Source organism: Cynoglossus semilaevis, chromosome 10, assembly GCF_000523025.1.
Source record: "Cynoglossus semilaevis isolate Cse_v1.0 chromosome 10, Cse_v1.0, whole genome shotgun sequence".
Classification (NCBI taxonomy): Eukaryota; Metazoa; Chordata; class Actinopteri; order Pleuronectiformes; family Cynoglossidae; genus Cynoglossus; species Cynoglossus semilaevis.
In genome coordinates, this window is record NC_024316.1 from 20,391,123 (window position 1) to 20,413,511 (window position 22,389).

Sequence of the window (22,389 nt, forward strand, 5' to 3'; positions counted from 1 at the left end):
TACATCGTTGCCTCCTCCTCCTCTTCTCCTCTTCATGTTGAAACCAAACAGACAGAACAGACAGGGACGTGAACTGAACTACAGACTAGAAATGTTGATCCAAGTTTAACCTGGGAAATATTTACCTCACCTGCCCAAAGACCAGGAACATCAACGAGCTCCTTGTTTTTTGAAGTGTAACTGGTACATGGACTGTACTGGTATGGCTCTTCTCTGGGGGGGGGGGGATAAAACCTACCGACCCCGGTTATAGGACAGCGTTAGCACCACCTGAGCTACAGTCACATCCAGTTGTCCTGGGGCGTGGACTGAGGTCTGATGTAGTCGTTGCTGTAGTAATTGTGTAAAAATCAATTTGATGTGATGGGTGGGTGTTCGAGCCCCCCCCACTACCACCTTTAACCTCTGCGTCTGTGGAAGTCTTTGATTTGGTCCAAAGAGCTGGGATCAGCAGCACGGTCTTATCTGTGTCTACACCCAGGCACTGATGGAGGGAGGTGGACCAGTGGAGTGGAGTGGGGGGTGGGGGGGGGTTATCTCTGGTCCTCAGCTTTGAGGGAACGTGTAGGTGAGCCAGAAATAAAAGCAGCGTTAGGACGCGGCGCAGGCGTGCAGTGGTGCAGAGGCTGTGGAATCAGACAAACTGGAGATGAAGTGGAAGAGGGCGAGGCTTCACTGCTGGTTTGGAGCTAGAAACCGCTATCACACCTGACAGCGTCTGGTCTGCCGCCCCGCGCCGCACACACGGCATGTGCGTGTGTGGCCGGTCGTCAGCGTAACAGGACGTGACGCGTCCAACGCTGCATTAGAGGCCGCCACCGGACAGAGTTCTAGAAACAACGATATGTTCTTTAGCCAATATCCAGTCCAATGTCACTGTGTTTATTCAAATACGGCGTCATCCCTGTGGTGCAGTGGAGCCCCTGGATACGAGCTCCCCGACGTACAAGTATTACATGTGACGAGTCTGGAACTATTGCATGATTTTGCTCCTGATAAGAGAAAATATCTAGTAACGGGTTCTCAACCGAGCTCCGACACCCACACTGTGGCGCTGTTTCACTCACTGTCCCTCGCTGGGGTATTTTACCCATTTTTATAACAATAATATAAATTGTTTTATTAATTATTATTATTTTATATTATCAATATATTTGTTTATGTCTTTGTTTTTGATGTTTAGTTGGGGGGATAATTAATAGTATATTTCTGGAGAATTAATTTTTAGTTATTTTTAATGTGGAAAATCTGATCCAGATACGATTGGATCGAGACACGAGTGCTGTTGCAAAAGTACATTTGTGAGAAAGCAGGGGGCAGTATTCCCTATGGATATTCTTAGAAACTCAGGTTGTTGTATTTTTACACTACACTGTGTGTCATCCAGGCCTAAATAACTGCTTCACTGGACTCATTTGGGATATGTTCTATGTCAGCGCTGCAGAGTTAGAATGAAGAGTACAGTACAGGACAGGACTGGACAGTACAGGACTGGACAGTACAGTACAGGACTGGACCGTAACAGACCTGGAAGGACAAGGGACAGTACAGGACAGTACAGTACAGTACTGGACAGGACAGGACTGGACTTGACAGGAAAGTACAGTACAGGACAGTACAGGACTGGACAGGACAGTACTGGACTTGACAGGAAAGTACAGTACAGGACAGTACAGGACTGGACAATACAGTACAGGAAAGTATAGTACAGTACAGGAAAGTACAGGACAGGAAAGTACAGTACAGGACAGGCCTCGTTTGGTTCCATTTAATTATCACTATTGTTTTAAACGTCAGTGTTTTTGGTCTTTTAAGGTTGGCGTTGATTCATTTTTTTATTTTTCTGTGAGGGGGTGTGGTGGGGGCTACAGGACGAGGGGGGGGGCCCAATGATAATCTGGCCTGAGGTGGTGAAGTGGCTGGATGTAATCCTCGTCACAGACGCAGTAGCAGAGCCCGTGTTTACGTGTACTCGTCTTGTCCTGCAGTTAAGTCCAAATCAGGGAAATAAAGAAGTCGAAGCCACAGGATTTTCCTCCTCCTTCATCGTCGTCTCCGCGCTCTTCTTCACCGCGCCGACAGTTGTCACCATCATTAGTGCAGGACTTAGTGAACATCCAGAGGAGTGAGGCGTGAAGAATGTGGTGGCGTAATCTGACAGAACGCACATCGTCACCGAAGCTGCGAAGGAGCTGCTCCTGCTGCTGCCCTGGCCCGTAGTACTGATACACACTCACAAACAGTACACGTATTCAAGTATGCATTTAAACAAACACGCAAATACCACTGCACCGATATGATTTTGACCATTTCCACAGGAACGTATAAGTCAAAAAGTTGTCTTTCAGTCCAAACTCTTCTTCTTCACTGGTGTTTCCATCAGAATCTCTTCTCTGTAGGAGTTTGGAGGACGACCTTTGACAGCAGGTCACCTGCTTCTCCGTCTGGTCTAAGGACTGAAACCCAAAATTAAATTATCATGAAAAGAAAAAGTATCAGATGGTTCTAGATCTAATATGTATCCAGTTTGGTTAAAAAATGTGACGTTTGCTCTGATTGGAAAATGCTTTGTTTTTTTGAAAAGTTCTGATCAAATCACAGCTCTCCCTGTTAGTGGGTGATTAATTTGTAAATAATTGTGATTAAATCGTGTCATGATTGAAACAATTGCGATATTGTTTGGTGAGTTGATCGTTTCATCCCTACAAAGGTATTATCCAGAAGTCAAACATCATCTTTTTTTTTTTTTGCAGGTCCTAATTTGAACTTTTCTCCAGTGGCTCCACTCCACCGCCTGAACAGGTCCATAAAGTTGAGGTAAAGTGCAGATTTTCATATGTGGGTAAAGTAGGCGAGTAATGATATAATGTCATCAAATTAAAGCCGTTCTGAAGGATCGGTTTAAAACCCCAGAGCAGGGATTTTGGTATTTTAAACCCACAGATGTTCTTACAGTGACTATGACAAACCCTGATGATGTGTGACAGGAAAACCTCTGCAGTGTATATTTTCAGGAATCTCATGCTCTGCTTCTCCTCTCCTGCAATATCTGCTGTGTCATTAGAACTCACAGTTAGAAAAGCTGAAGGAACTGAATATACGTGGGATTTATTTTTTTTATTTGTCCCGGTGTGAACAGAATCACAGTCAGACGTGCACGTTTGACTGCATTCACACCTAGTTTGAAGCATTTTCTTAAATTAGCTGCTCATTAATGTGTTTGCAGTCCTGAGGTGGAGAAAAGGTCGGCTTGTGATGTTCTGTCCTCTCCCAGTGGTCGACAACCGTGTTGGGTGGGGTTCAGAGTCGTTGTTGTCTCTACACTGACCACTGGTGTGAATGTGAGTGTGAATGGATGTTTGTCTCTACATGAGACCCTCTGATGGACTGCGTTAGGAAAAGGAGAATCCATTTTGTTCCTTTAGCAGGGATGAGACCTACTGATGGGGCCGTAGAGGAACTGAACCCACAGCCTCTAGGTGGCGGACCACTGCACCACTGTAGGCCCTAATTATATTAGTATCGTTTTGGGATGTAAGAAAATATCAATACACTGACATGTTGCAATATTTAGTTTCACGATATTGTATCGATGTCTCCTATCGCACGGTTGATATTTCACGATACCGTATCATTCCTATCGCACGGTTGATTTAGTTCTTTCTCTAGTGTTAGTAACCTGAGGTTCAGATGGAACAGCATTGTACGTTTACTATGGCAATACATCGCAAAATATATCGTACCATTGCCCCTGCATTGCGATTCGTATCGTATCGCCAGATTCTTGCCAACACACACAGCGTGTGTCCATATAAATCATTCAGGTTAACCTTTGACACAGAACCAAAAGATTTTTTTTAAATTTTAATAAGGAAACCGGGCTAAAAACAGATATGGTTTAAAGTCTAAATTCCTGACATCGTCGTCGTTTCATCTTCACAGCAGCGTCAGTTCTTTGTGCTCCGACTCTGAGGCTCGCAGCTCGGATCATGTGTGACTTTTTAAGCCTAATCATTCCAGCATCCTCCACAAAGGCATCGTGGATCAGCAGATTGTTTGTCAGTGTCCTCTCTCGCGGCTGCATTACAAGCACTTTAACTTTTAAAAATAGGCTCTGCCACAGAGGGTGCCAACAACCTCCCCCCACGCCCCCTGGTCACAGCATGGAGCCCACTGTCAGCATAACATCAGAGAAATCTACACTAACACATAAATCTGCTCTGATGATGTCACTGCGTGGTCAGGTTTGTTTACATGTGCGTGACACGGAGTTACACAACGACGTGTCATCAGCATAATGAGACAGAACATGAAAATGACACTCAGTGCATCGGGCTCCTTTATTTTCCCATTAAGTCAAAGAAGAAGAAGAAAAAAAAAACAGCGTGACAAACGTGGAGTTGATGGAATGAAAACGTAATTAAACAGCGTACGTAGAGTGCACGGGTGAAGATACAGACTCGTCTCCGCTGTCGAAATTAGCCTCAGAAATATATGATCTTAAAATATTATCAACAATTATTTTATTCTGTGACAAATTCTCTAATTTAAATTTTTTTTAATTTGGTTCTACCACTAAAGTAAAAGTACATTTTTTTGTATATGTTTATATACGGTATATATGTACATATATACATATATATGTGTGTGTATATATTGTATATATATCTATTCAAACATGCCTTTTGCAGTTTAAAGGTGTACAGTTTCCTCTGGATTTTGCAGGTAAAATGAACATAAAAACATTCACTGTAGCCCTGAATATTTAAGAGATGCTAATGTGATGTTTTTATGTTTTTATAGGTCATGTTATAATAGCCAGGAACAGAAACAGAAAAAAAAAAAGAAAAAAGAAAGCCATCAGTGTCTAAGTGCTGAAACATCTGGACCTGAACTCAGACTAATGGTGTTGTGCTGGCAGCTAGCAGCTAATAAAGAGCTTCCTTCTTCTGTCCTCCTCAGCCCTCAGTGATGATCCTCAGTGATGATCCACGAGGCTGCTGGTGCTAACACATCAGTCCTCGCTGTCACGGCGGCAAATGGTTTTCATATGTAATAATGCTAAATTACACAACTGGGAATAAAGGAGGCTAGCTAGTCATCCATCAGCAGCCACAGGGGCATTAGTCAAAGCCCGGTTCACACAAACACACTGCACCCCGCCCCCACCTTTTCTCCCCCCATCGTGCACAATGGCGAGCAGACGTTATTAAACTACGACAGCGTTGTAGCTGAGTTGTCCTCAGATCGATGCTCTGATGTCTCCATTTAACTGACATGTCATCAGGTTACAATGACTAAGTGACTAGTTAATTATGAACCAGCTGGTTATCACCGATCCTCAGCAGTGGAGTGTAGTAACCCTGTTGAAGCTCAGCTGCGTCAGGCGTCAGCGGTTGAAGCGCTGGGTAGCTTTGTCGATGCAGATCAGATGCTAATTAAATGCTAATTGCAAAACAACGTGAGTATCACTTCAGCGAGGGTCAGTGATCAGTGGGTGGGGACAGAAGCTGGTCGTCTACGTGATGATTGGACAGAGATTGGTTCAGAAAGCATGACTGTTTTAAAATGTAAAAAACAGGTTCCTGATTCAGACGTTTCTGGCCATAACCTCCCTCCTCCCTCCCCCCTCCCTCTCTCTCTCACCCTCTCTTTTTCTCCAGCTCTCCCACCAGCTCCTGGAGAGGACATCTCATTCTTTTATCCATGGCGAGTTATTGTTGTGGTGTCAGCTGGTGCTATCTCTTTTATCACACTGAAAGCTAATGGAAGCAGCAACTGTGGGAGGTGGGGTGGGGGGGCAACAAGATGTGCACACACACACACACAGAGTCATATTTGGATTGGTGGAGATGGGGCGAGTGCAGGCACATCAGGCCCCGGGGCCAGAGCTGTTTTGTGCTGTTGGTTTTCTTGTGTGGTGGCATCTCTGCAGCAGCCTGTGTTTCTGACACTTCATAAATGGAATGGCTTCACAGTCTTCTCTGTCCTCGTCTTTTGATGATTTTTCTCCCCTTCCTGTCTTCACTCGTTGCTTTTAACCCCAGTTAGTCGATCTTCTCCTGACGCCTCACGTGTTTTGCTGTAAAAACCTGCGATGGCAATTTTCAGTGTCTTTGATTTTTTTTTTTTTTGTCAAGCTTATTATTGAAGATTAACTTGGATTTTGTTCACGTTTTTGTATTTCTGGAGTCTCTGTCTACACCTTGAGTAAAGTAGATGTTTTATAATCTGCGAAAGTCTGGAAGTGTGTCTCAAAATGAGGCTAGTCGACAGAATAATGTTGAACGTATACAGTTAAACCTCAGTTTATCGTCTGCTGTCCTGACAGGTTAGCATACCTGCCAGAATGTCATACACTGCCTTACTGCACTCCTCAGACGTCAAGGAACTATATTAACGGGAAAGTATCGTACTAGCAGACATCGCGGTGCCTCGTTCAGATCTATAAGTAAAACTGAAATATTTCCTGGCCAATTACTGCAGTATTCATCACGGTTTAGTTGTCGTGTTCCACTCCAGTTCAATGTAAACACATATTCCAGTCACGATTTTCATTTCTATTTTCTAGAACTCTTTATTTGTCAGCCTTTTTTTTCTGTTTGTACAACATAACAATCGTGCTTTATAATGTGACACCATATAGATACATATCATGTTTATATGTTTTACATTAGGCAGTGAGACAGTTAAAAATATACAAAACAATATTGTTTTACTAGACATAATTTCTATCTTTGATATAGTGGTCGGTATCTTCATTGTCATCGTCATTTTCTGTCGGACTTCTGTAAGATATGTGCTTCATCTTCTCTGTTCAAAATATTATTGCAGAAAACAGCAACTCCATATTTTTTTTTCTCAACATTTAGACAATAATTTCTCATGTAGTACAGACATTCACAGTAACATGTTTTACAACAGTACGGTTTTACAACAAAGTTCCAGAGAAAACTGCGGCAGATTAACTTTATACAAAATTCACAGGACATTGAACTGTTGCCATTTCACCTCTCCGCCCGCTCCACCCGATGCCTTCTCACAGTAGCTGCCATAAAAGCAAACTAACATTGTCCTAACACACACACACACACATACATACACACACACGCACCGCTGGCCAAAGTCTGGGGGGGAAATTAAAGCTTTGTGCTTTTCAATTGTGAAGACGACACGAACAAAAAGAGAGACATGCAGCCGCGTACTGGCCTGGAAATAATCGCCTACTTCCTGTGTGTATTGCTGAAGATATTTTGATCCAACTATAACGGATTATTAGGTTTTAAGAAAAATAGTTACTGTACTTTGACACAAAGTTGATCCAGGTGTAAAATGTGTTTCTGGAAATAGATGTATTGGCAGTTTATATTTTTTAATTTTTACTATTTGTCCGGAGACATTTGTGAAATCGTTTTCACCGATGTTCCTGAGTAATGCATGCAAAACGTAAACAGGACTGACTCATTATTAAGGGATAGTCGATTCTTTTTTTTTTGTAATTCACTTTTCTAACCCTGTGCTTTTTGTGTACTTCTTCGTACCCTGTGCTTCGTCAACCAAACACTAAATGGCATAGTTTTTGCGTTTGTCTGCCTGTTGATTTTGGTCCTCCATCACGACACGTACAAGTATAAAACATCCTAAAAATAATTCTAAAAATCACATAGGTTTTCTATTTTTTTTTTTTTGTACCGAAAAAGGAATAAATGATAACAGTCTCTCTCACACACAAGAGCTTTTTCTAATAAACACTGGATTTACTCCGGAGCTTCTGATTGGCTGTGTGCGTTCTCAGAGCTCCTGCTCGGCCTCGTGGCCTGTGCTTCATCTCACAGAGCAACTTTTGGAAAAGAGACAACAGGCGTGAGGTTTGGTAAACATCCACATTAAAACTGACGCCATCCATTGCGTTTCTCACGACGTCCTTTTTGATCACTACTTCATCTACTATATTCACACGGTATTTACTGGATTCATGGAGATATTCAACAATTTCTAACCTATATCTCTGTTTTTTCTTTTCTCACAGTTTTACACAGTATTTTTTTTAACCTATGGTTGTACTTGTGACTAACAGTCTTTGACATTGATCTCAGAATACAAACCAACAAAGAGACGCCACTGTCTCGGTCTTTTACAAATGCAGAAAACTTAAAGATGGTTTGAGAATCTGTTTTGATTACATACTGCCCCCGGAGGTAGGTGAATCAATTGAAATCTTGGAAGTCCACTGTAATGTTCTCTTTTGTCTACATGCTCCTTGAGGGTTTGTATGTCACCTACACGTTCGCCTCGGCAGTGGTCAGGTTAGAGGTCGGGCTGGTTGGGGCCGCGGTGCTGACCGGCTCCGTTGGACTGGCTGGGTTAGGTGGCGGGCCGGCGGAGCCAACTGGTGAGGTGGTCGTGGCGGGGTTGCCCGGAGTGACAGTTGTGATGGTGGTGGTGATGACGGGACTGGTCGCCGCTTGGGTCACTGGGCTAGCAGCGGTGGCTTGACTAGCCGGTGCCGGAGTAGGGTTAGCCGGGGTCGAAGGGCTCGTGGCGTTGAGGGAGGATGCACCCGTGGGACTGGTGGCGTTGGCCACAGCTGGCTCGGCTGGGTTGGCAGGGCTGGACAGGTTAGCGACGTTGGACTCCACCTGCTGCTCGGGGCCGTTCTCCTGACGCCTGACCACGGCAGGAGGCTGGAGCATTATCCGAAGTCGCTGCAAAAGAGACAAACTCCAGAGTTAGGACGGGAAAACAACACGAAATTTAGCTCAATCCCTTCTCTCCCGTTTGTCTTTTAAAGTTGGGTGGTAGAAGGTTTACTGTAGCCGTGAACCACGACCTCAACAACGTGTTAGACCTTTATTCTTTATTTAGATTTTTTGTTTTGTTTTGTTTTTTTTACCAATATCCTCCAGCAGCTGTGTAGAAAAGTGAAGTGCTGTCGTCAGTTGACCTGCGGCATTTGATGACTGTCAAACATAGACTGTTCACAGACTGTAGTAGGGCTACAGTCTTCATTCTGTTCTCCATTATTGATCAGAATTGACAAATATTTTATTTGTAATTTCTTCAATAGTTGAGTGGTTAGTTCCCCAGACGAAGTACTGACATAAACTAGTACTGATGATTTCCTAGGTGATGTTTTTTTTGGTGGTAAACTTTACTAGTACTACGTCAATAACCTAACAACAGCCTTAGTGATGAAACGTCTCACCTCTTTGTACGTTCCCTTAAGTCCCAGAAACATGTAGACCATGTATCCTGGTATGAGCACCATGGAGGACATTGCCATGAGCCAGCCGACTCCCTGACCCCAGGCTGGGAACACGTAGTCTCCCATGGTGAGAGGAACCATTTGAATGGCACTGAACAGGAACACGCCCTGTGGGAGACACCAGACGCTTCATGCATCTTGACCCCAGCGAGTGCGGGGCGCCGCTCTGAGCCTGACACGGCAGCAGGCGGCAAATATTGACTTTATTTATCGCTTCATTTGTCATGTGTAGTACTGTGTACTCGGGGTACTCACGGCGACAATGAGGGGCGTGAAGACCACCCAGCACATCTTCCACCAAATACAAGGCCTGTAGCCAATCATCTCCTGGATGTTGTCGTAGAACTTGTCCACACCTGTCGGACAAATGGATCAAAATACTTCAGTCCCAAATATTCCATTCATTCAAAGATACTAAAGACAATGACGAAATATTGCAGCATTTCAGTGTATTGATATTTTCTTACACCCATTTTTGACACTGGTGATGTAAAAATCAAATTTTTCCAAAAGTAATTTTTTTTTTCTTCTTCTGGGTTCAGTTACCAAAGCAACCGTGCACTGTACGTGTAGTACTTTGTACCAGGATTCACTGATGGTACCCACCATAAAACCAGGATATGGAAATGCATTCAAAAAAGACCAGGAACAGCAGACACATCCCACTGGCAGAGTAGTAGTCGAACAGCTTGAACACGTAGATGCCGCCCTGGTTAATGGACAACGGAGAAGTGTTAGAAGAATAACATGGTTGACAAAAAAAAAACAAAAACATCTTAAGATTGTGATTCTCTGCTGTGGATCTTAACCACGGTCACACCTGTGTCATTTACAGAGCTGCTGTACCTGTGTGATGTTTGAAAGTCCAATCACATATGACACCAGACAGACGACCGCGATGAAGAGCTCTCGTCTCCCCCTCAGAAGTCTGGGGAACTCATCCACCAGAGCCGTGATGAAGCCTTCGACTGTGCAGAACTGAGGGCAGAACCACAGGAACACACATGTAAATACACTCACACACACATCCAGATACTGCAGTACCTAATACTAGTACTCTGACATATTTATGATAATGGTTGAACCCCTGAGATCCCAGGATTAAAGAGATATTACTATTTTTATAATAATTCATATTGTCGCTAAATAATTGGTCATTTAAAAATTTTGCTTTACCTGTTTGGACCGCTTAGGGGCCACGGGCCCCATGTTGAGGACCTCTGTCTATGGTCATATTTCCCATTGAGCTGCATGATATTTTTTTAAAAACCAAACGTCTTCTAACTGCTGTGGTAGTGCCTCTGATGTGGAGAGTACTGCTACTGTGACACTGCAGTACTACTATAAACCACTAGTCTTATATTTACACACAGAAGTTCTGCTGCTGGTGGATTTGTACTGGAGTTACAGTAGGTCAAATTAAATGTCAATGCTTCAGTTTCAGTCGTAGAGTTGAAATAATTCACTGATTGATTTTTTTTTCTTTTTAAATGAGAATATCATCAACTTTCAATGTTGATCTGGAACAAAAGTCAGTAAAGTTACTGTACGTCCGCTCCATCCGTCCACCACAGAACAGCTGTAGGCTGATGGAGCAGAGCTGCCTGAAATGTTCTCCACATTTAAATATTTAGGTCAGCTCAGGGACAGATCAGCTCCAAGCCCCTCACCTGGCTGTCGATGCCCAGCATGAGCAGCATAGAGAAGAAGAGAATAGCCCAGAGAGGAGACACAGGCAACTGGGTTACGGCCTCGGGGTAGGCCAGGAAGGCTAATCCAGGCCCTGGAAACGAAATGGGAGAAAGAAAAAAAAAGGAAAAAGAAAAAAAATCCCATTTGACTCAGAGAAGAAGACGAACGCTGTGAAAAAGTCAGGATCAGTAAACGAGACGTGGAGTTCGTACCTGAAGCTGCTACGTCGGCGATGTCCTTCTTCGTCACGTGGGCCATGAAGCCGACGATAGAGAAGATCACAAATCCAGCGAACATGCTGGTGCACGAGTTAATGCAGCACACGATGATGGAGTCTCTGAGGACGGAAAGACAACACTGACCTGTTGGCAACTCTTAAAGAAATGTCTCGATCGGAGCTTGTGATTCCAAATGTAGATCCCTCTGTTCCAGTGTTAGTAACTGATGTTCAGATGGAACAGAGTCTCAGACTAGTGACCCTCACCTGTAGACGTTGTTCTTGAACGGGTTGTAGCTGCCCAGAGCTATCAGGGACCCCAACCCTAATCCGTAGGAGAAAAAGATCTGGGTCGCTGCGTCCAGCCAGACCTGAGGAAAGAGAGTGGGCGTTAACCAGTGTGAGGCCGCGCGCCGCTGCCCCCGGAGGCAGTTTGTCGGCGTGAGCCGTGTAATCGTGTCATCACCTCCGATTCTTTCAGTTTCTCAAAGTTGGGGGTGATGTAGAACAGAATCCCGTCAGTGGCTCCAGGTAGAGTCACGCCACGGATGAAGAGGATGAACAGCATGAAGTAAGGATAAGTGGCTGAGAAGTAAACCACCTGTGGAGACCAGAGACGGCGATCAGCTATACAGTATGGATGTATGTACATATATGTATATACTGTATATGTTAATATATATGAGTTTAGTACCAGTGACATTAATGCCCATTTGAGATTTATTTATTTACTTAATTAAAATATAAAAACTTCTAGTATTAAAATATATAAATTATAATGAAGTAACTAATTAATCTGACCAATCAAGTTTGAGCTTTAAAAGATGTCATGACTCCATGTTCTAAATTATGTCTGAATTTTAAATTCTGTCATAAATTCAGTCATTATCTCCTAATTAATTGGTTACTTCTTTAAATCCCTCCTCACTACGACTGGATCACCGTTTCAATGTCCCGCCTTCTCGCAAACAAACCTAGCTTTGATTGGCTCTCACCCTCGTGAGATGAAGTCTGCATTGATTGGACGTCGGCGCAGATGAATTATTTTTCTCTAGTCTACATCAATAAATGTCCTCACTGTCATTTCGTCTTGTAAAAAACAATGTCCTAATTATAGTACAAATCGACAGCGTGAGCACTGGTGAGGACCCCTGGTGGAGAAGAGTTAAAACACATCCTACCTTCCCGGTCCAGCCAACCCCTTTCCAGATACAGAAGTAGACGAGGACCCAGGCGATGGCCAGTGTTATTGCCAGCGGCACTCGAAGCTGGCCTGGTTTTTCCAAGCCATCGGTCATTTCATGCATGTTGCGCCTGAGAGTCAGAGCGACAACAAGGCCGTGGTTCACATGAGCATCAGCAGAAGAGACATGTTTAGGCTCTAAGGTTGTTGGCAAGAAAAAAAAAAAGAAAACCAGAAACCAATGCATGTCTTACTCCCAGAACTCCATCACTGCACTGGTCAGGTTGGTGGTGTCTGCGATGCTGTAGTTGGTGTAACATCTGTCTGTGTTCCAAGGGTTGTTACATGAGCTCCATGGGAGGTCCTGAGGAAGTACACGTTTTCATAGTATTACTATGTTCATTATGTACGGATGAGCAGTTTCTTATCAGTGCAACGTTCCTAGGAAAAAGGTCTTCAATAGCTGGTTGGTAACCCCCTGGGGGGTCCACAAGGATCTTGCTGAGAGGTTCAAGAATTAAATTTTTTTTTTCAACAAATTTTTAACATGATAATAATTGCCCCAAATCTCTGTGTCTGTGACCCAGGATTCTCAAAGACCCCAGTCCCAGCAGGTGTATCTGCCCCACAGGGGTAAAGTGCGTCATACTTACAGCGGTGAAGGAGTTGTACAGGTAGTAAATGGCCCAGGAAATGATAACAATGTAGTAAATGTTAAGCCAAAAGGACAACACAGCTGCTGCCAGGCCCACACCTACGACACAGTAATGGCAGTGAAACTACTGCAGTACTCTGGAGTAGAGCAGTATTTTAACATGGTGTTTGTATTTTTTTTTTTTTTTACAGCTTCAACAGGTACAAACGGTTTACCTTTGAACATGGGAGCCAGCTTCCACACACCCAGTCCTCCGATGGAGGTGTACTGACCCAGAGAACATTCCAGCAGGAACAGTGGAACCCCAGCAAATATCAGAGTCAGAAAGTATGGGATCAGGAAGGCTCCTGAGCAGACACAGGGAAAGCAGGCTCGGTCATACTGACGGCTTCAAACCAAACTGCCAACACATTTACACCTGAGTGATTTCTCTGTCAAATCGTCATCAAATCTGTTGTTTACCTCCACCGTTTTTCCCACACAGATACGGAAACCTCCAAACGTTCCCCAGGCCGATTGCGTAACCCACGCAGGACAGGAGGAAATCAAATTTTCCCGCCCAGGTTTCTCTGTCGGGCAACTCTTTTTTCTGCTTCTCGCCCTTGACGTCCAGTGACTTGGGTTTGTCGTTGCTGGTCGTCAGCTCGTTCAGCTCCGTCACCTGTCCATCCGCCTTGGTGCCGTTCGTCGCCATGGCCCTGGGTTTGGCAGAGGTCCTGGCAGTGGGACGGGAGGATTCTGCACCAGTCCACGTAGATAGCAGCTTCGCGGTTTAACGACCCAACCTCTGGAGCAAAATGGAGATGAACCCTGGACGCACACACGCGCGCGCGCACGGCTCGTCAGTCTCCGTTAACCTGGAACCGTGGAGAGAGCAATTGGTCGACGTCTCAGGAGACGCACAAGATGTGGAGACTAATGAGGCCAATATGGACCAATGAGGGAGGGGGATGGGGGGGACGGGGAGGGAGGCAATCACAGAACGTCAATTAATTCAAACATGCAAATATTTTCGTTCATATCAGACGAAAAAAACCCCGAGATATTACACAACAACAACAACAACAGCAGAGCGCGCGGGAATTAAACCAGATCCCCCAAAACCCACGGCAGTAAAAACATGATAAATAAATAATCAATCAATCAATAAATAAATAATGAGGTGAATTCAGGTTAAAGCAGGATATAACTTTAAGACAAATCCTTCAAGCAGAAAACCATAAACGCGCACCGTGAGCCTGAGACGCACCGAGAGGAAACAGCCGATGAGGAAAAGGCAGAACCAAGTTGAGCCACCTGCAGATTCTGCAGATCCGGTGCACGTTAGAATAAAAACAGCCTGGAAACACAGAGAGACACGGAGCCGAGTGGGGGGAAAAAAAATCACCAAAAAGCCCAGTGGAGACAAAGGGATGTCGAATGCGTAAAAGCTTTACGCACCAGTCCGCAGCCGCGGCGCCTCAGTTCTGTTCGATTAACTCAGAACCACAGGCGTCGTTAGACGCAGTGCAATAACTCTGCACATTTGTTGCAGCCAATAGACTCCAGCAAACACTAATCAATCTTGCAGTTAATTGGCTGACGCGTGCGGACGCAGAGCTCGGACTCGGACTCTGACGCTCATTCACAATTCAACCAAACCGACCGTCTGCAGCTGCAAAGGCAAAACACACGGAATTCGTAGAAAACGCGCGCGCGCGCACACATGAACAGACAGACCGACAGACACACGGACAGACGCAGGTACTGAGCAGCCAGTTCACTCACCACGAACGTGCGCTCTGCTGCTCTGTGGGCCGCGGACCCCGGGCCGAGCCGCCTGTAATCCCTGCTGGGCCTGAAGTTGTAAACTCCCGCAGTTTGTCGGAACAAAATCAGATTTTACTTCCATTAAATGCCTCACGGGCCCGCGCTGCGATGGAGTAGTCCGAGCAGGAGCTGACCAGCAGGGAGCAGAGCTGACGCTCAGCAGCGGGAGGAGAGAAGAGGAGGAAGAGGAGGAGGAGGAGGAGGTGAAAGAAGAGGCTGGACCAACAGGGGCAGCAGCAGCAGCAGCCGCTTCTCCTTGTACGACTGTCTCACATCAACACGCAGCAGACCCAACTCCCAACCACACAGGCTCAATGTCATCTCAAAGTCGCCCCCCCCCGCTCCCCCCTCCTCCTTCTGTTCCTCCTCTGCTCTCGGCTCCTCGGAATCAGACCAACAAACGTCTTATTTAGGACTTTTTTTGTTATTTCACTTCATATTTTACCACCGACATCCCAGAAGTGATGTTCTGTGTCACACACACACTAACACACACACACAGACATTGAAACATATCGACTGTGAGGCTAATGTATTAGTACATTGATGACAGCATATATAGTACAATATATTTTTTTTCTACTGAAATATTTAGTCTTTTTCTTGGTAATTCCATCTTTTTTTTTACCATCTATGTCGTTGTCATTTCCATATTATATTTGAGTACCAGTGTATTTTGTAAATAATATTTTCTACAGCAACATTTTGTTGTGTGTATTTTGTACTGCCTTGTTTTACAGTATTTTTTTTTTCTCCAAATCATTTCCTACAGTGGAGTCGGAGGAAACGATGACTGAAAATCTGGCGAATGGCGATAAAAGAATCTGGTCGATACAGGAGCCAAGGATTATTCTGACTGAAGAACGAGGCTGGAATATAAAGACCAGGAAGCACAGATTTCTCCAGGAGCAGAGCCAGGATTTAAAGGGCAAAGGTAAGAAATTCCCACTGACGTTTTCATGTTGGAATTACTTGGAATTTTATTTTTTTTCTCAGACAAAACATTTTAACTTTTTGTTTTTCCTGGATTTATTTTAAAGCATTTTTTCCCTTGAATTTATCACCTCTTAGAGCATTTTCCCTTGAATTTATCACCTCTTAGAAAAATATCTGACCGACCCACCGGACCGTGCAGAGCCTCTGACCCCTCTCCTCCTCCCCCTCCTCCCACCTGCCCTGGGCCCTTGTTTCCCCCCTGACTGAGCAGCGACTGCACCAGTAAGGACACATTTTCTTCTTCTTCTTTAAACAGAGTCAAAGACATGAAGTTCAGGTCGGATCAAACACGCAGTTCACCTGCGTCTCCAGGGTCAGAGGATTGAAAGCTGTTCGACGAGTCGATGAATTTGTTGTCGTGAAACCGGCAGAATTTTTCGGATCTTTCCTTTGTAAAATCCCCGTGTTGTTGTCCAAGATGGAAAAAAAACACCCAGACCAACAAAGACGTATTGTGTTCTCTCCAGTTAGCTGTTGTTAGCTATGCTAATGGCTGTGCTGTGGTGCAGGAGCGTGACATCAGGAGAGCGAGGAAACTGGAACCTGATTGTGTTCAGTGTAGAAACCCTGCTGCAGCGTTCAGTTATTATGTTTAAAAAATGTTGTTTACAATAGGATTTGTACGACCAAAATGATCTCCAGTCAAACTGTGTCAAATCCCATCACCAACTGAACTGGTCTGTGAACCTCAACAACTGACACTGTTCTCTTCCATAACAGAAGAGAAAAACAAGTCCAATTTCTTGACCTGTTTAACTGTCAATATATGAAACAATAAGAGAAGAAGAAGAGAAAAAACAGGAAGTGGAAAGAGTTCCACTGGAGAACACTGTTGATGTCTGTGGAACAAGTTCTTCCCACGTTCTGTTTTTTTTTTTTTTTTCCCTGTCTGTGAAGTTGAGGCAGTGAAAGGGCAGCAGATGGTGAACCAACGAGGGGTGAACTAACCTACTAAATGATAGCACATGAAGTGTAGCATTTGAAGCCTCAGCTGGCTCCGCCGTCCCTGCGGACATGGCGAGTGAAACATGACACGTATTTATACACCTGCTGATGAGGTGCTTGGACCAGTCCAATAAACTGGTGACGTGCGCGCTCGGCCCGTGACCTCTAACCCCGCGGCCTAGCCTTGATTCAGACGACAGATTCTCCACCAGCAGCATTTAAAAAAAAAATTCACTGGAAGCATGTGTTTGACACCAAACGATGGTGGTCTGTGGTAGTGGTCTGTGATGGTGGTCTGTGGTAGTGGTCTGTGATGGTGGTCTGTAATAGTGGTCTGTGGTAGTGGTCTGTGATAGTGATCTGTGATAGTGGTCTGTGATGGTGGTCCTTGCTCCATTAGGCTGAGAACACTCTCGCGGTGGCTTTTAGAGGGAGAGTGACATTAATTGGGCGGGGAGTGGGGGACGGGGGGAGGACAGGGGTGAGGGGGGGCTGCTCCCTCTTTACTGGACCACTGGCTGTGAAATCATCTCAGTGTTGAGGAGGTTACAACTCATTCAACACTGACAGACTCATTACTGGCTCCTCATTGGTTCAAAGGCTCAGATCAAGACTCGTGCAGTTATGGCTAATAAATATGGCTAATAAATATGGCTAATAAATATGGCTAATAAAAATGCTACGTTCAAGTCCATTTAGTCAGTGCTGCTGCTGCAGATGAACGGCTGAAAAATGTGACACAAATTTAAATGAACATTAAGTAAATAATATTTAGTTTCTGGCCACACGGGTGGAAGAGGCAGAAACATGTTGTGTTCACATCCCATTTATTTATGACTGTCAGGACACGTATGGACCTGGAGACAAGTGAGACTTAGTTGGTTGGATTAGACTAGATTAGATAAGTGTGTGTGATAACTAGTACTGCAGTAACAGGATGACCATGATGGTATCAGGATTTAAAAAAATATCATATAACTCTATATTACATATCAAATTAACTCTTTCTTATATAACATTATATAAGTTAAAAAAAAAACATCATTCCGTTGGATGACTGTGTGTTTTTTCTGGATTTTAAGGAGTAAAAACTACAGCTGTGCAACGTTGTCTCTGTGATGGAAGTATTGCAATACTCATATTTCACAGTGGAAGTAACATATAACCTAATAATCCTTCCTGTGATATATGTCTATAATCTGGTCTGCCTCCTCCCGGGGAAATTGGTAATGGGATGTAGCCCACGTCTAAGGATAAAACCAGCGAGTCACTACACTGGGCTGCAGCCAAGACGCTCCAATCAGCCAGAGGCTGCGGCTCCTCTTTGTGTGTGCTTCTGTAGTATTGCGTTTGTTTAGCATGACCTAAATTGCTGTGAAGTGCGTGGAGCCTCAGCATCTCTCTCTCTCTCTGCCTCTCTCTCTCTCTCTCTCTCTCTGCCTCCGTAGAAAAGCCTCACTCTTTCTACGCTGATTTAGACACACGCTAACACACCATTTACAAAAAAAGCTGAGACAACATTTTTCGGAAAAAATTGCTTTTCCGCTCATATTATTTACATCCACGGTTTAAGTGGGATGTAGGAATCAGTGAGGAGGGCCGGCCAATCACAGTCCAGGAACACTGAGTGAATCATGTTCCAAATTTCCGACCGTGTGCTGTTTGTGTTCCCTGATTTAACCTTTGGTCGAGAACTTTACGACGGCAGAGACGACCTCGCTGTCACCGTCCATGTCACCGTGGCGTGCTGTGGCGTGATGTGTAGTATTCACCGCCTAAATGTTAAGAAAAGCCTTTTTTTTTCAGAAGCTGTGATTTGAGCAGCTTCGGTCACGTGCCTCGCTGCCACGTCTGAAGCACCGAGGTGAGGCTCTTTGTTTGGATCGTTTCCCAACCCTGTGTGACGATAATGGCTCAAAACATAAACATAAAAAGGAACATAAACATGTGACCTCCAGGATAACCACCAAATCGCTTCAAATTTTGTACATGCGTTGCTAGGCAACAGCGTAATAGGTCTCCGTCTCTCCCCGCTCGTATGGATCTCTGCTGGGACTGCTGTGCCGCTATCACTGAAAATGCTTAATTAACTTCTACAAAAAGTCCATTAAGGCTGAAGATTAGACTTGGGGGGGCGGGGGGGGCGGGGGGGGGTTAAAGGAGTGTCAGGGCTACAGAGGGATGTGAGCCCACATACAGATGACGACTGGACTGGACGGTTAATGTGTGTGTACGAACATTAAAGAACCTAAAAATACCCTAACTACAGAGAGGGGGGTTTGGGGGGGAACAGTGGGAGGGCCGGGGGGCAGACAAGACATTTTTGGTGCAACATCTAGGACCTGGAGGTCAAAGAGTCAGACCAGTAATCAAGGATCTGATTTGATGTTAATCACTGGTTGATACATCTAACGATGTATTAAATACAGACTGTATGTAAGAAAATCTCACTACACTGGAAAATCGCAACATTTCCTGATCTTATATTATCGGACATCCTTAGTTGATACCCTAAAATATCCTGATCCCGTATCAATCTCCTCCTCCATGTGTTATTGTTTTTTTTTCTCCCCAACTCCCAGTCCAATATTCCTGGTGTTGGTTCATGTTCTTGTTCTTTTTTTTCTTCTCTAGTGATTCCAAATGTAGATCCCTCTGTTCCAGAGTTAGGAACTGATGTTCAGATGGAACAGAGGCTCAGACTAGGATCACACTGGGACTACAGCTACACTGGGGGGGGGGCTTCAATATGTTGTCCGGCCAATAGTATCGCAGTATATCGTATTTAGTGTTTATTTTAGATTTTTTTTTTCCATTACACACCCCTAATACAGAACGTTATTTTTTTGTGGCAGTGGTCCATAAATATATATATTTATATTTTTTGTTTCTCTAGCGCCCCCTTCTTGTAGGTCTGGGCCACCAACTATATTTGTCGAAGGGCCTAATTTATCTGGACAGACAGGTTCAAATCACATTTTTGTCTAACGTTATTATTTAGTGTTTATTTTAGATTTTTTTTCCTGTGTGTGTGGTCTTTCCACTGGTTCTCCAACCTCTGGTCTGAGGACTGATGGACGGTCCAGTCTTCTCATCGAACCACAGGACGATTCTCCTGCTGTTGACCGGCTGAGTCAATAGATAAAAATACACGGTCGGTCGTAACGTTGAACACAAACATTTGACCGGCTGAGTCAATAGATAAAAACACACAACGCGGTCGGTCGTAACGTTGAACACAAACAGACGACGATACGTCAAGGTGTCGCTGACAGAACAGAGGCCTATTCAGTCGTCCAATCACATCAGAGCCTGAGGCGTTACTCCGAGAGAACGACTGAAGATCACAGTCTGATGTCAGGTCTCTAGTCTGATCCACTGGATTCAAATCTTTTTGTCCTTATTTTCCAGATATCAGATCAGTTCGTGAGTCTCCTATTTTTTTTTTTAATTATTCCAGTGAAGACTTTCAAATACTAAATATAAAATATTCATCATAGTCAAGTAATCAACATTATTACTACAGTATTATTAACGACTTTAAGATAAGCTGGAAAGATCCAGTCAGTTCAGAGACGGCCGTTCACAACTATTCACACTTAGATTCACACCTATGGTGTGAACAGATAAACTATTAACTCGATCTGCATGTTTTTGACCGTGGGAGGAAACTGGAGAACCAGAAGAAAACACACAAACACGCACACACACACACACTGGGATCGAATCTGTGACCTTCCTGCTGTTAGGCAGCATCCCTAACCGCTCTCCACCGTGTTAGACGAACATCAACATGAATGTGATGGAGCTGTGACACGGAGCTCTGTGAACGCTGGCTTTGACAAAACCTGTCTCAGCACACTAACCTCCCCCTCCTCCCCCCGTCTCCCCCATTCCCTCTATTCAACATCACTATGGAAACTGACTGACTGCTTAACCTGTTCCGTGCAGCCGCGTACACCACTGACATGGAGGCAGCGTGTGTGTCCCTGCGCTCCCTGTCCCCTCGCTGCACCGTTACCGCCGCCTCGGCGTCGACGCTCGTCCAGAATCGTTAGCTCAACGTGTTTGTGAACGCGGGAGAAACGAGACACAAAAAACAGACAAACTTTAACCGTGTGAGACTGAGGCGGAAGGCGTTCATTTTAAAATTCCTCTGCCTCCCTGCTCTTCCTCTTCCCCTTCATTTCCCTCCTTCCCCGTGGCAGAATTGCAGGAGAATATTTGTCATGGTTTAAAAAGGTTTAACGGCTTCAAAGCTGAGAGAGCCGGTCACATGTCGTCCTTCCAGCTCCGACAAGAATGGACTGGAGTGCGAGGACTAAATTGTCCATCTAAGCTTTTACATGAAGCTTGCAGAAGCACATTTCCATTTTTTTTAACCCTTCCCCCGAAATACTGTGTTACCGTGTCTGAACGTCATGTGAAAAATGTAAAAATGAATTTGAACTCAATTGAAGAACTGCCGTCATAACATGGAGGCTTTTTATTAGAGATGTCCAATAACATCGGATATTATCGGCTCGATATTAGCATAGCTGTGTAATAACTGTAAGGATCGTTATCAAATTTTCGTTATCAAAATTAACGCATTGCCAGGGTTTCGCCAAATATGCTGGAATCACTGTCAGGGTCCTGAGATTTATTGGTTGGTATCGGAAGCGGAAATTGAGTGTTTGGACAATATCAGATATCGGCAGAAAGTTCGTATCGGACATCCCTACTTTCACTTATCTGTGCTTTAACTTTACGATGAGATTTTTCAGACTCAGTCGTTAAACGTGTATTAAACCCTGTTGAGGCTCAGCTTCAGTGAAGGCTAACATGAAGTGTTTTTCTCTGTCAAGGAAACTGTTCTACACCCTGTAACAATCAGAGAACGGTCGGAGAAAAGCTCACGTACACGTGTAGAAATAAATACGTTTTAACTTTTCATCTGACGGAACACAGTTATACATCAGAGGGAACAAGCTGGATCTGCAGGACAGAATTAATCTGAAGTGACTTGTGCTTTTCTGAGTTTCTAATGAGAAACCTCAAGGACAGTCACTTTAAATATGGCTCTCCGCCTCAGGGCCCCCAGGGGCCTCACGGGCCTCCAGGCTTTCTTCTGCACAGACGAACTGTTCAGTAATTAACCCGTGAGCGGGAGACTGTGCAGTGAAATTAAACATGTGCTGCATATTTCTAACGACGTTATACAACCTGCCGCCGAGCCGTTTCCTGTTAACGTGCTGAATACATGACGTTATGTTTTATATTTCAGTTTGGTTGAAAAATGTGACGTTGGCTCTCATTTGGAATTGATTCTTTTTTTGAGGGGTTCAGTAAAAAAGGTCCTACAGTTGAACCCTGGACAGAGGTGTGACGCTGACCCAGGTCAACACCGAGACCAGTCTGAACTGGCTCCTGTCATCAATCTGTCTGAGGACTTTCCGACTCACCCTCGTGTATGCAGGCATGGCTGACCGCTGCTGTGCCTCAGTGGAGTAGCTGCCAGTGTGCTAACACACTCATCATGCTGATTAACCGGACCACATTAAATCCACCCCCCAGAAAATCCACCAGTGTAAATAAAGCGTCCCCCACTCTGTGCAGTTTAGTGTTCTGTGGGGAGCCGTGGACGG

At 44.5% G+C, this 22,389-nt stretch overlaps 2 protein-coding genes across 7 annotated transcripts in view; one reads left to right on the plus strand and one right to left on the minus strand.

Annotated features, from left to right (window-relative positions):
* Positions 1 to 10,232, plus strand: part of vgll4a (vestigial-like family member 4a) — a 20,280-nt gene extending 10,048 nt beyond the window's left edge. Inside the window, exons 7-8 of one of the 2 annotated variants that reach the window (XM_025059243.1) lie at positions 2,754 to 2,817; positions 10,101 to 10,232. The gene's annotated coding sequence lies outside the window, so the exon portion shown is untranslated. Of the gene's footprint in view, positions 1 to 2,753; positions 2,818 to 9,807; positions 9,930 to 10,100 lie in introns of those variants that run through there. The other variant, XM_025059244.1, reaches the window with a different exon arrangement.
* LOC103385534 (sodium- and chloride-dependent GABA transporter 1-like) lies at positions 6,564 to 15,311 on the minus strand. 5 transcript variants are annotated; one of them, XM_008319461.3, is made up of 15 exons: positions 14,780 to 15,311; positions 13,475 to 13,869; positions 13,228 to 13,359; positions 13,011 to 13,111; positions 12,612 to 12,721; positions 12,356 to 12,488; positions 11,641 to 11,775; positions 11,442 to 11,545; positions 11,170 to 11,294; positions 10,936 to 11,048; positions 10,112 to 10,243; positions 9,872 to 9,974; positions 9,521 to 9,621; positions 9,206 to 9,373; positions 8,280 to 8,705 (listed from the first exon to the last, which is right to left on the minus strand). In XM_008319461.3, the coding sequence occupies exons 2-15, from the start codon at positions 13,704 to 13,706 to the stop codon at positions 8,280 to 8,282; spliced, it is 2,115 nt and encodes a 704-aa protein (XP_008317683.1). In that variant the 5' UTR covers positions 13,707 to 13,869; positions 14,780 to 15,311. The 5 variants fall into 5 exon arrangements, with proteins under 5 accessions (XP_008317679.1, XP_008317683.1, XP_008317682.1 ...); XM_008319460.3 differs by having other exon boundaries at positions 13,475 to 13,927; XM_008319459.3 differs by lacking the exon at positions 14,780 to 15,311 and adding an exon at positions 14,262 to 14,679.
* Positions 15,312 to 22,389: the final 7,078 nt, after the last annotated feature.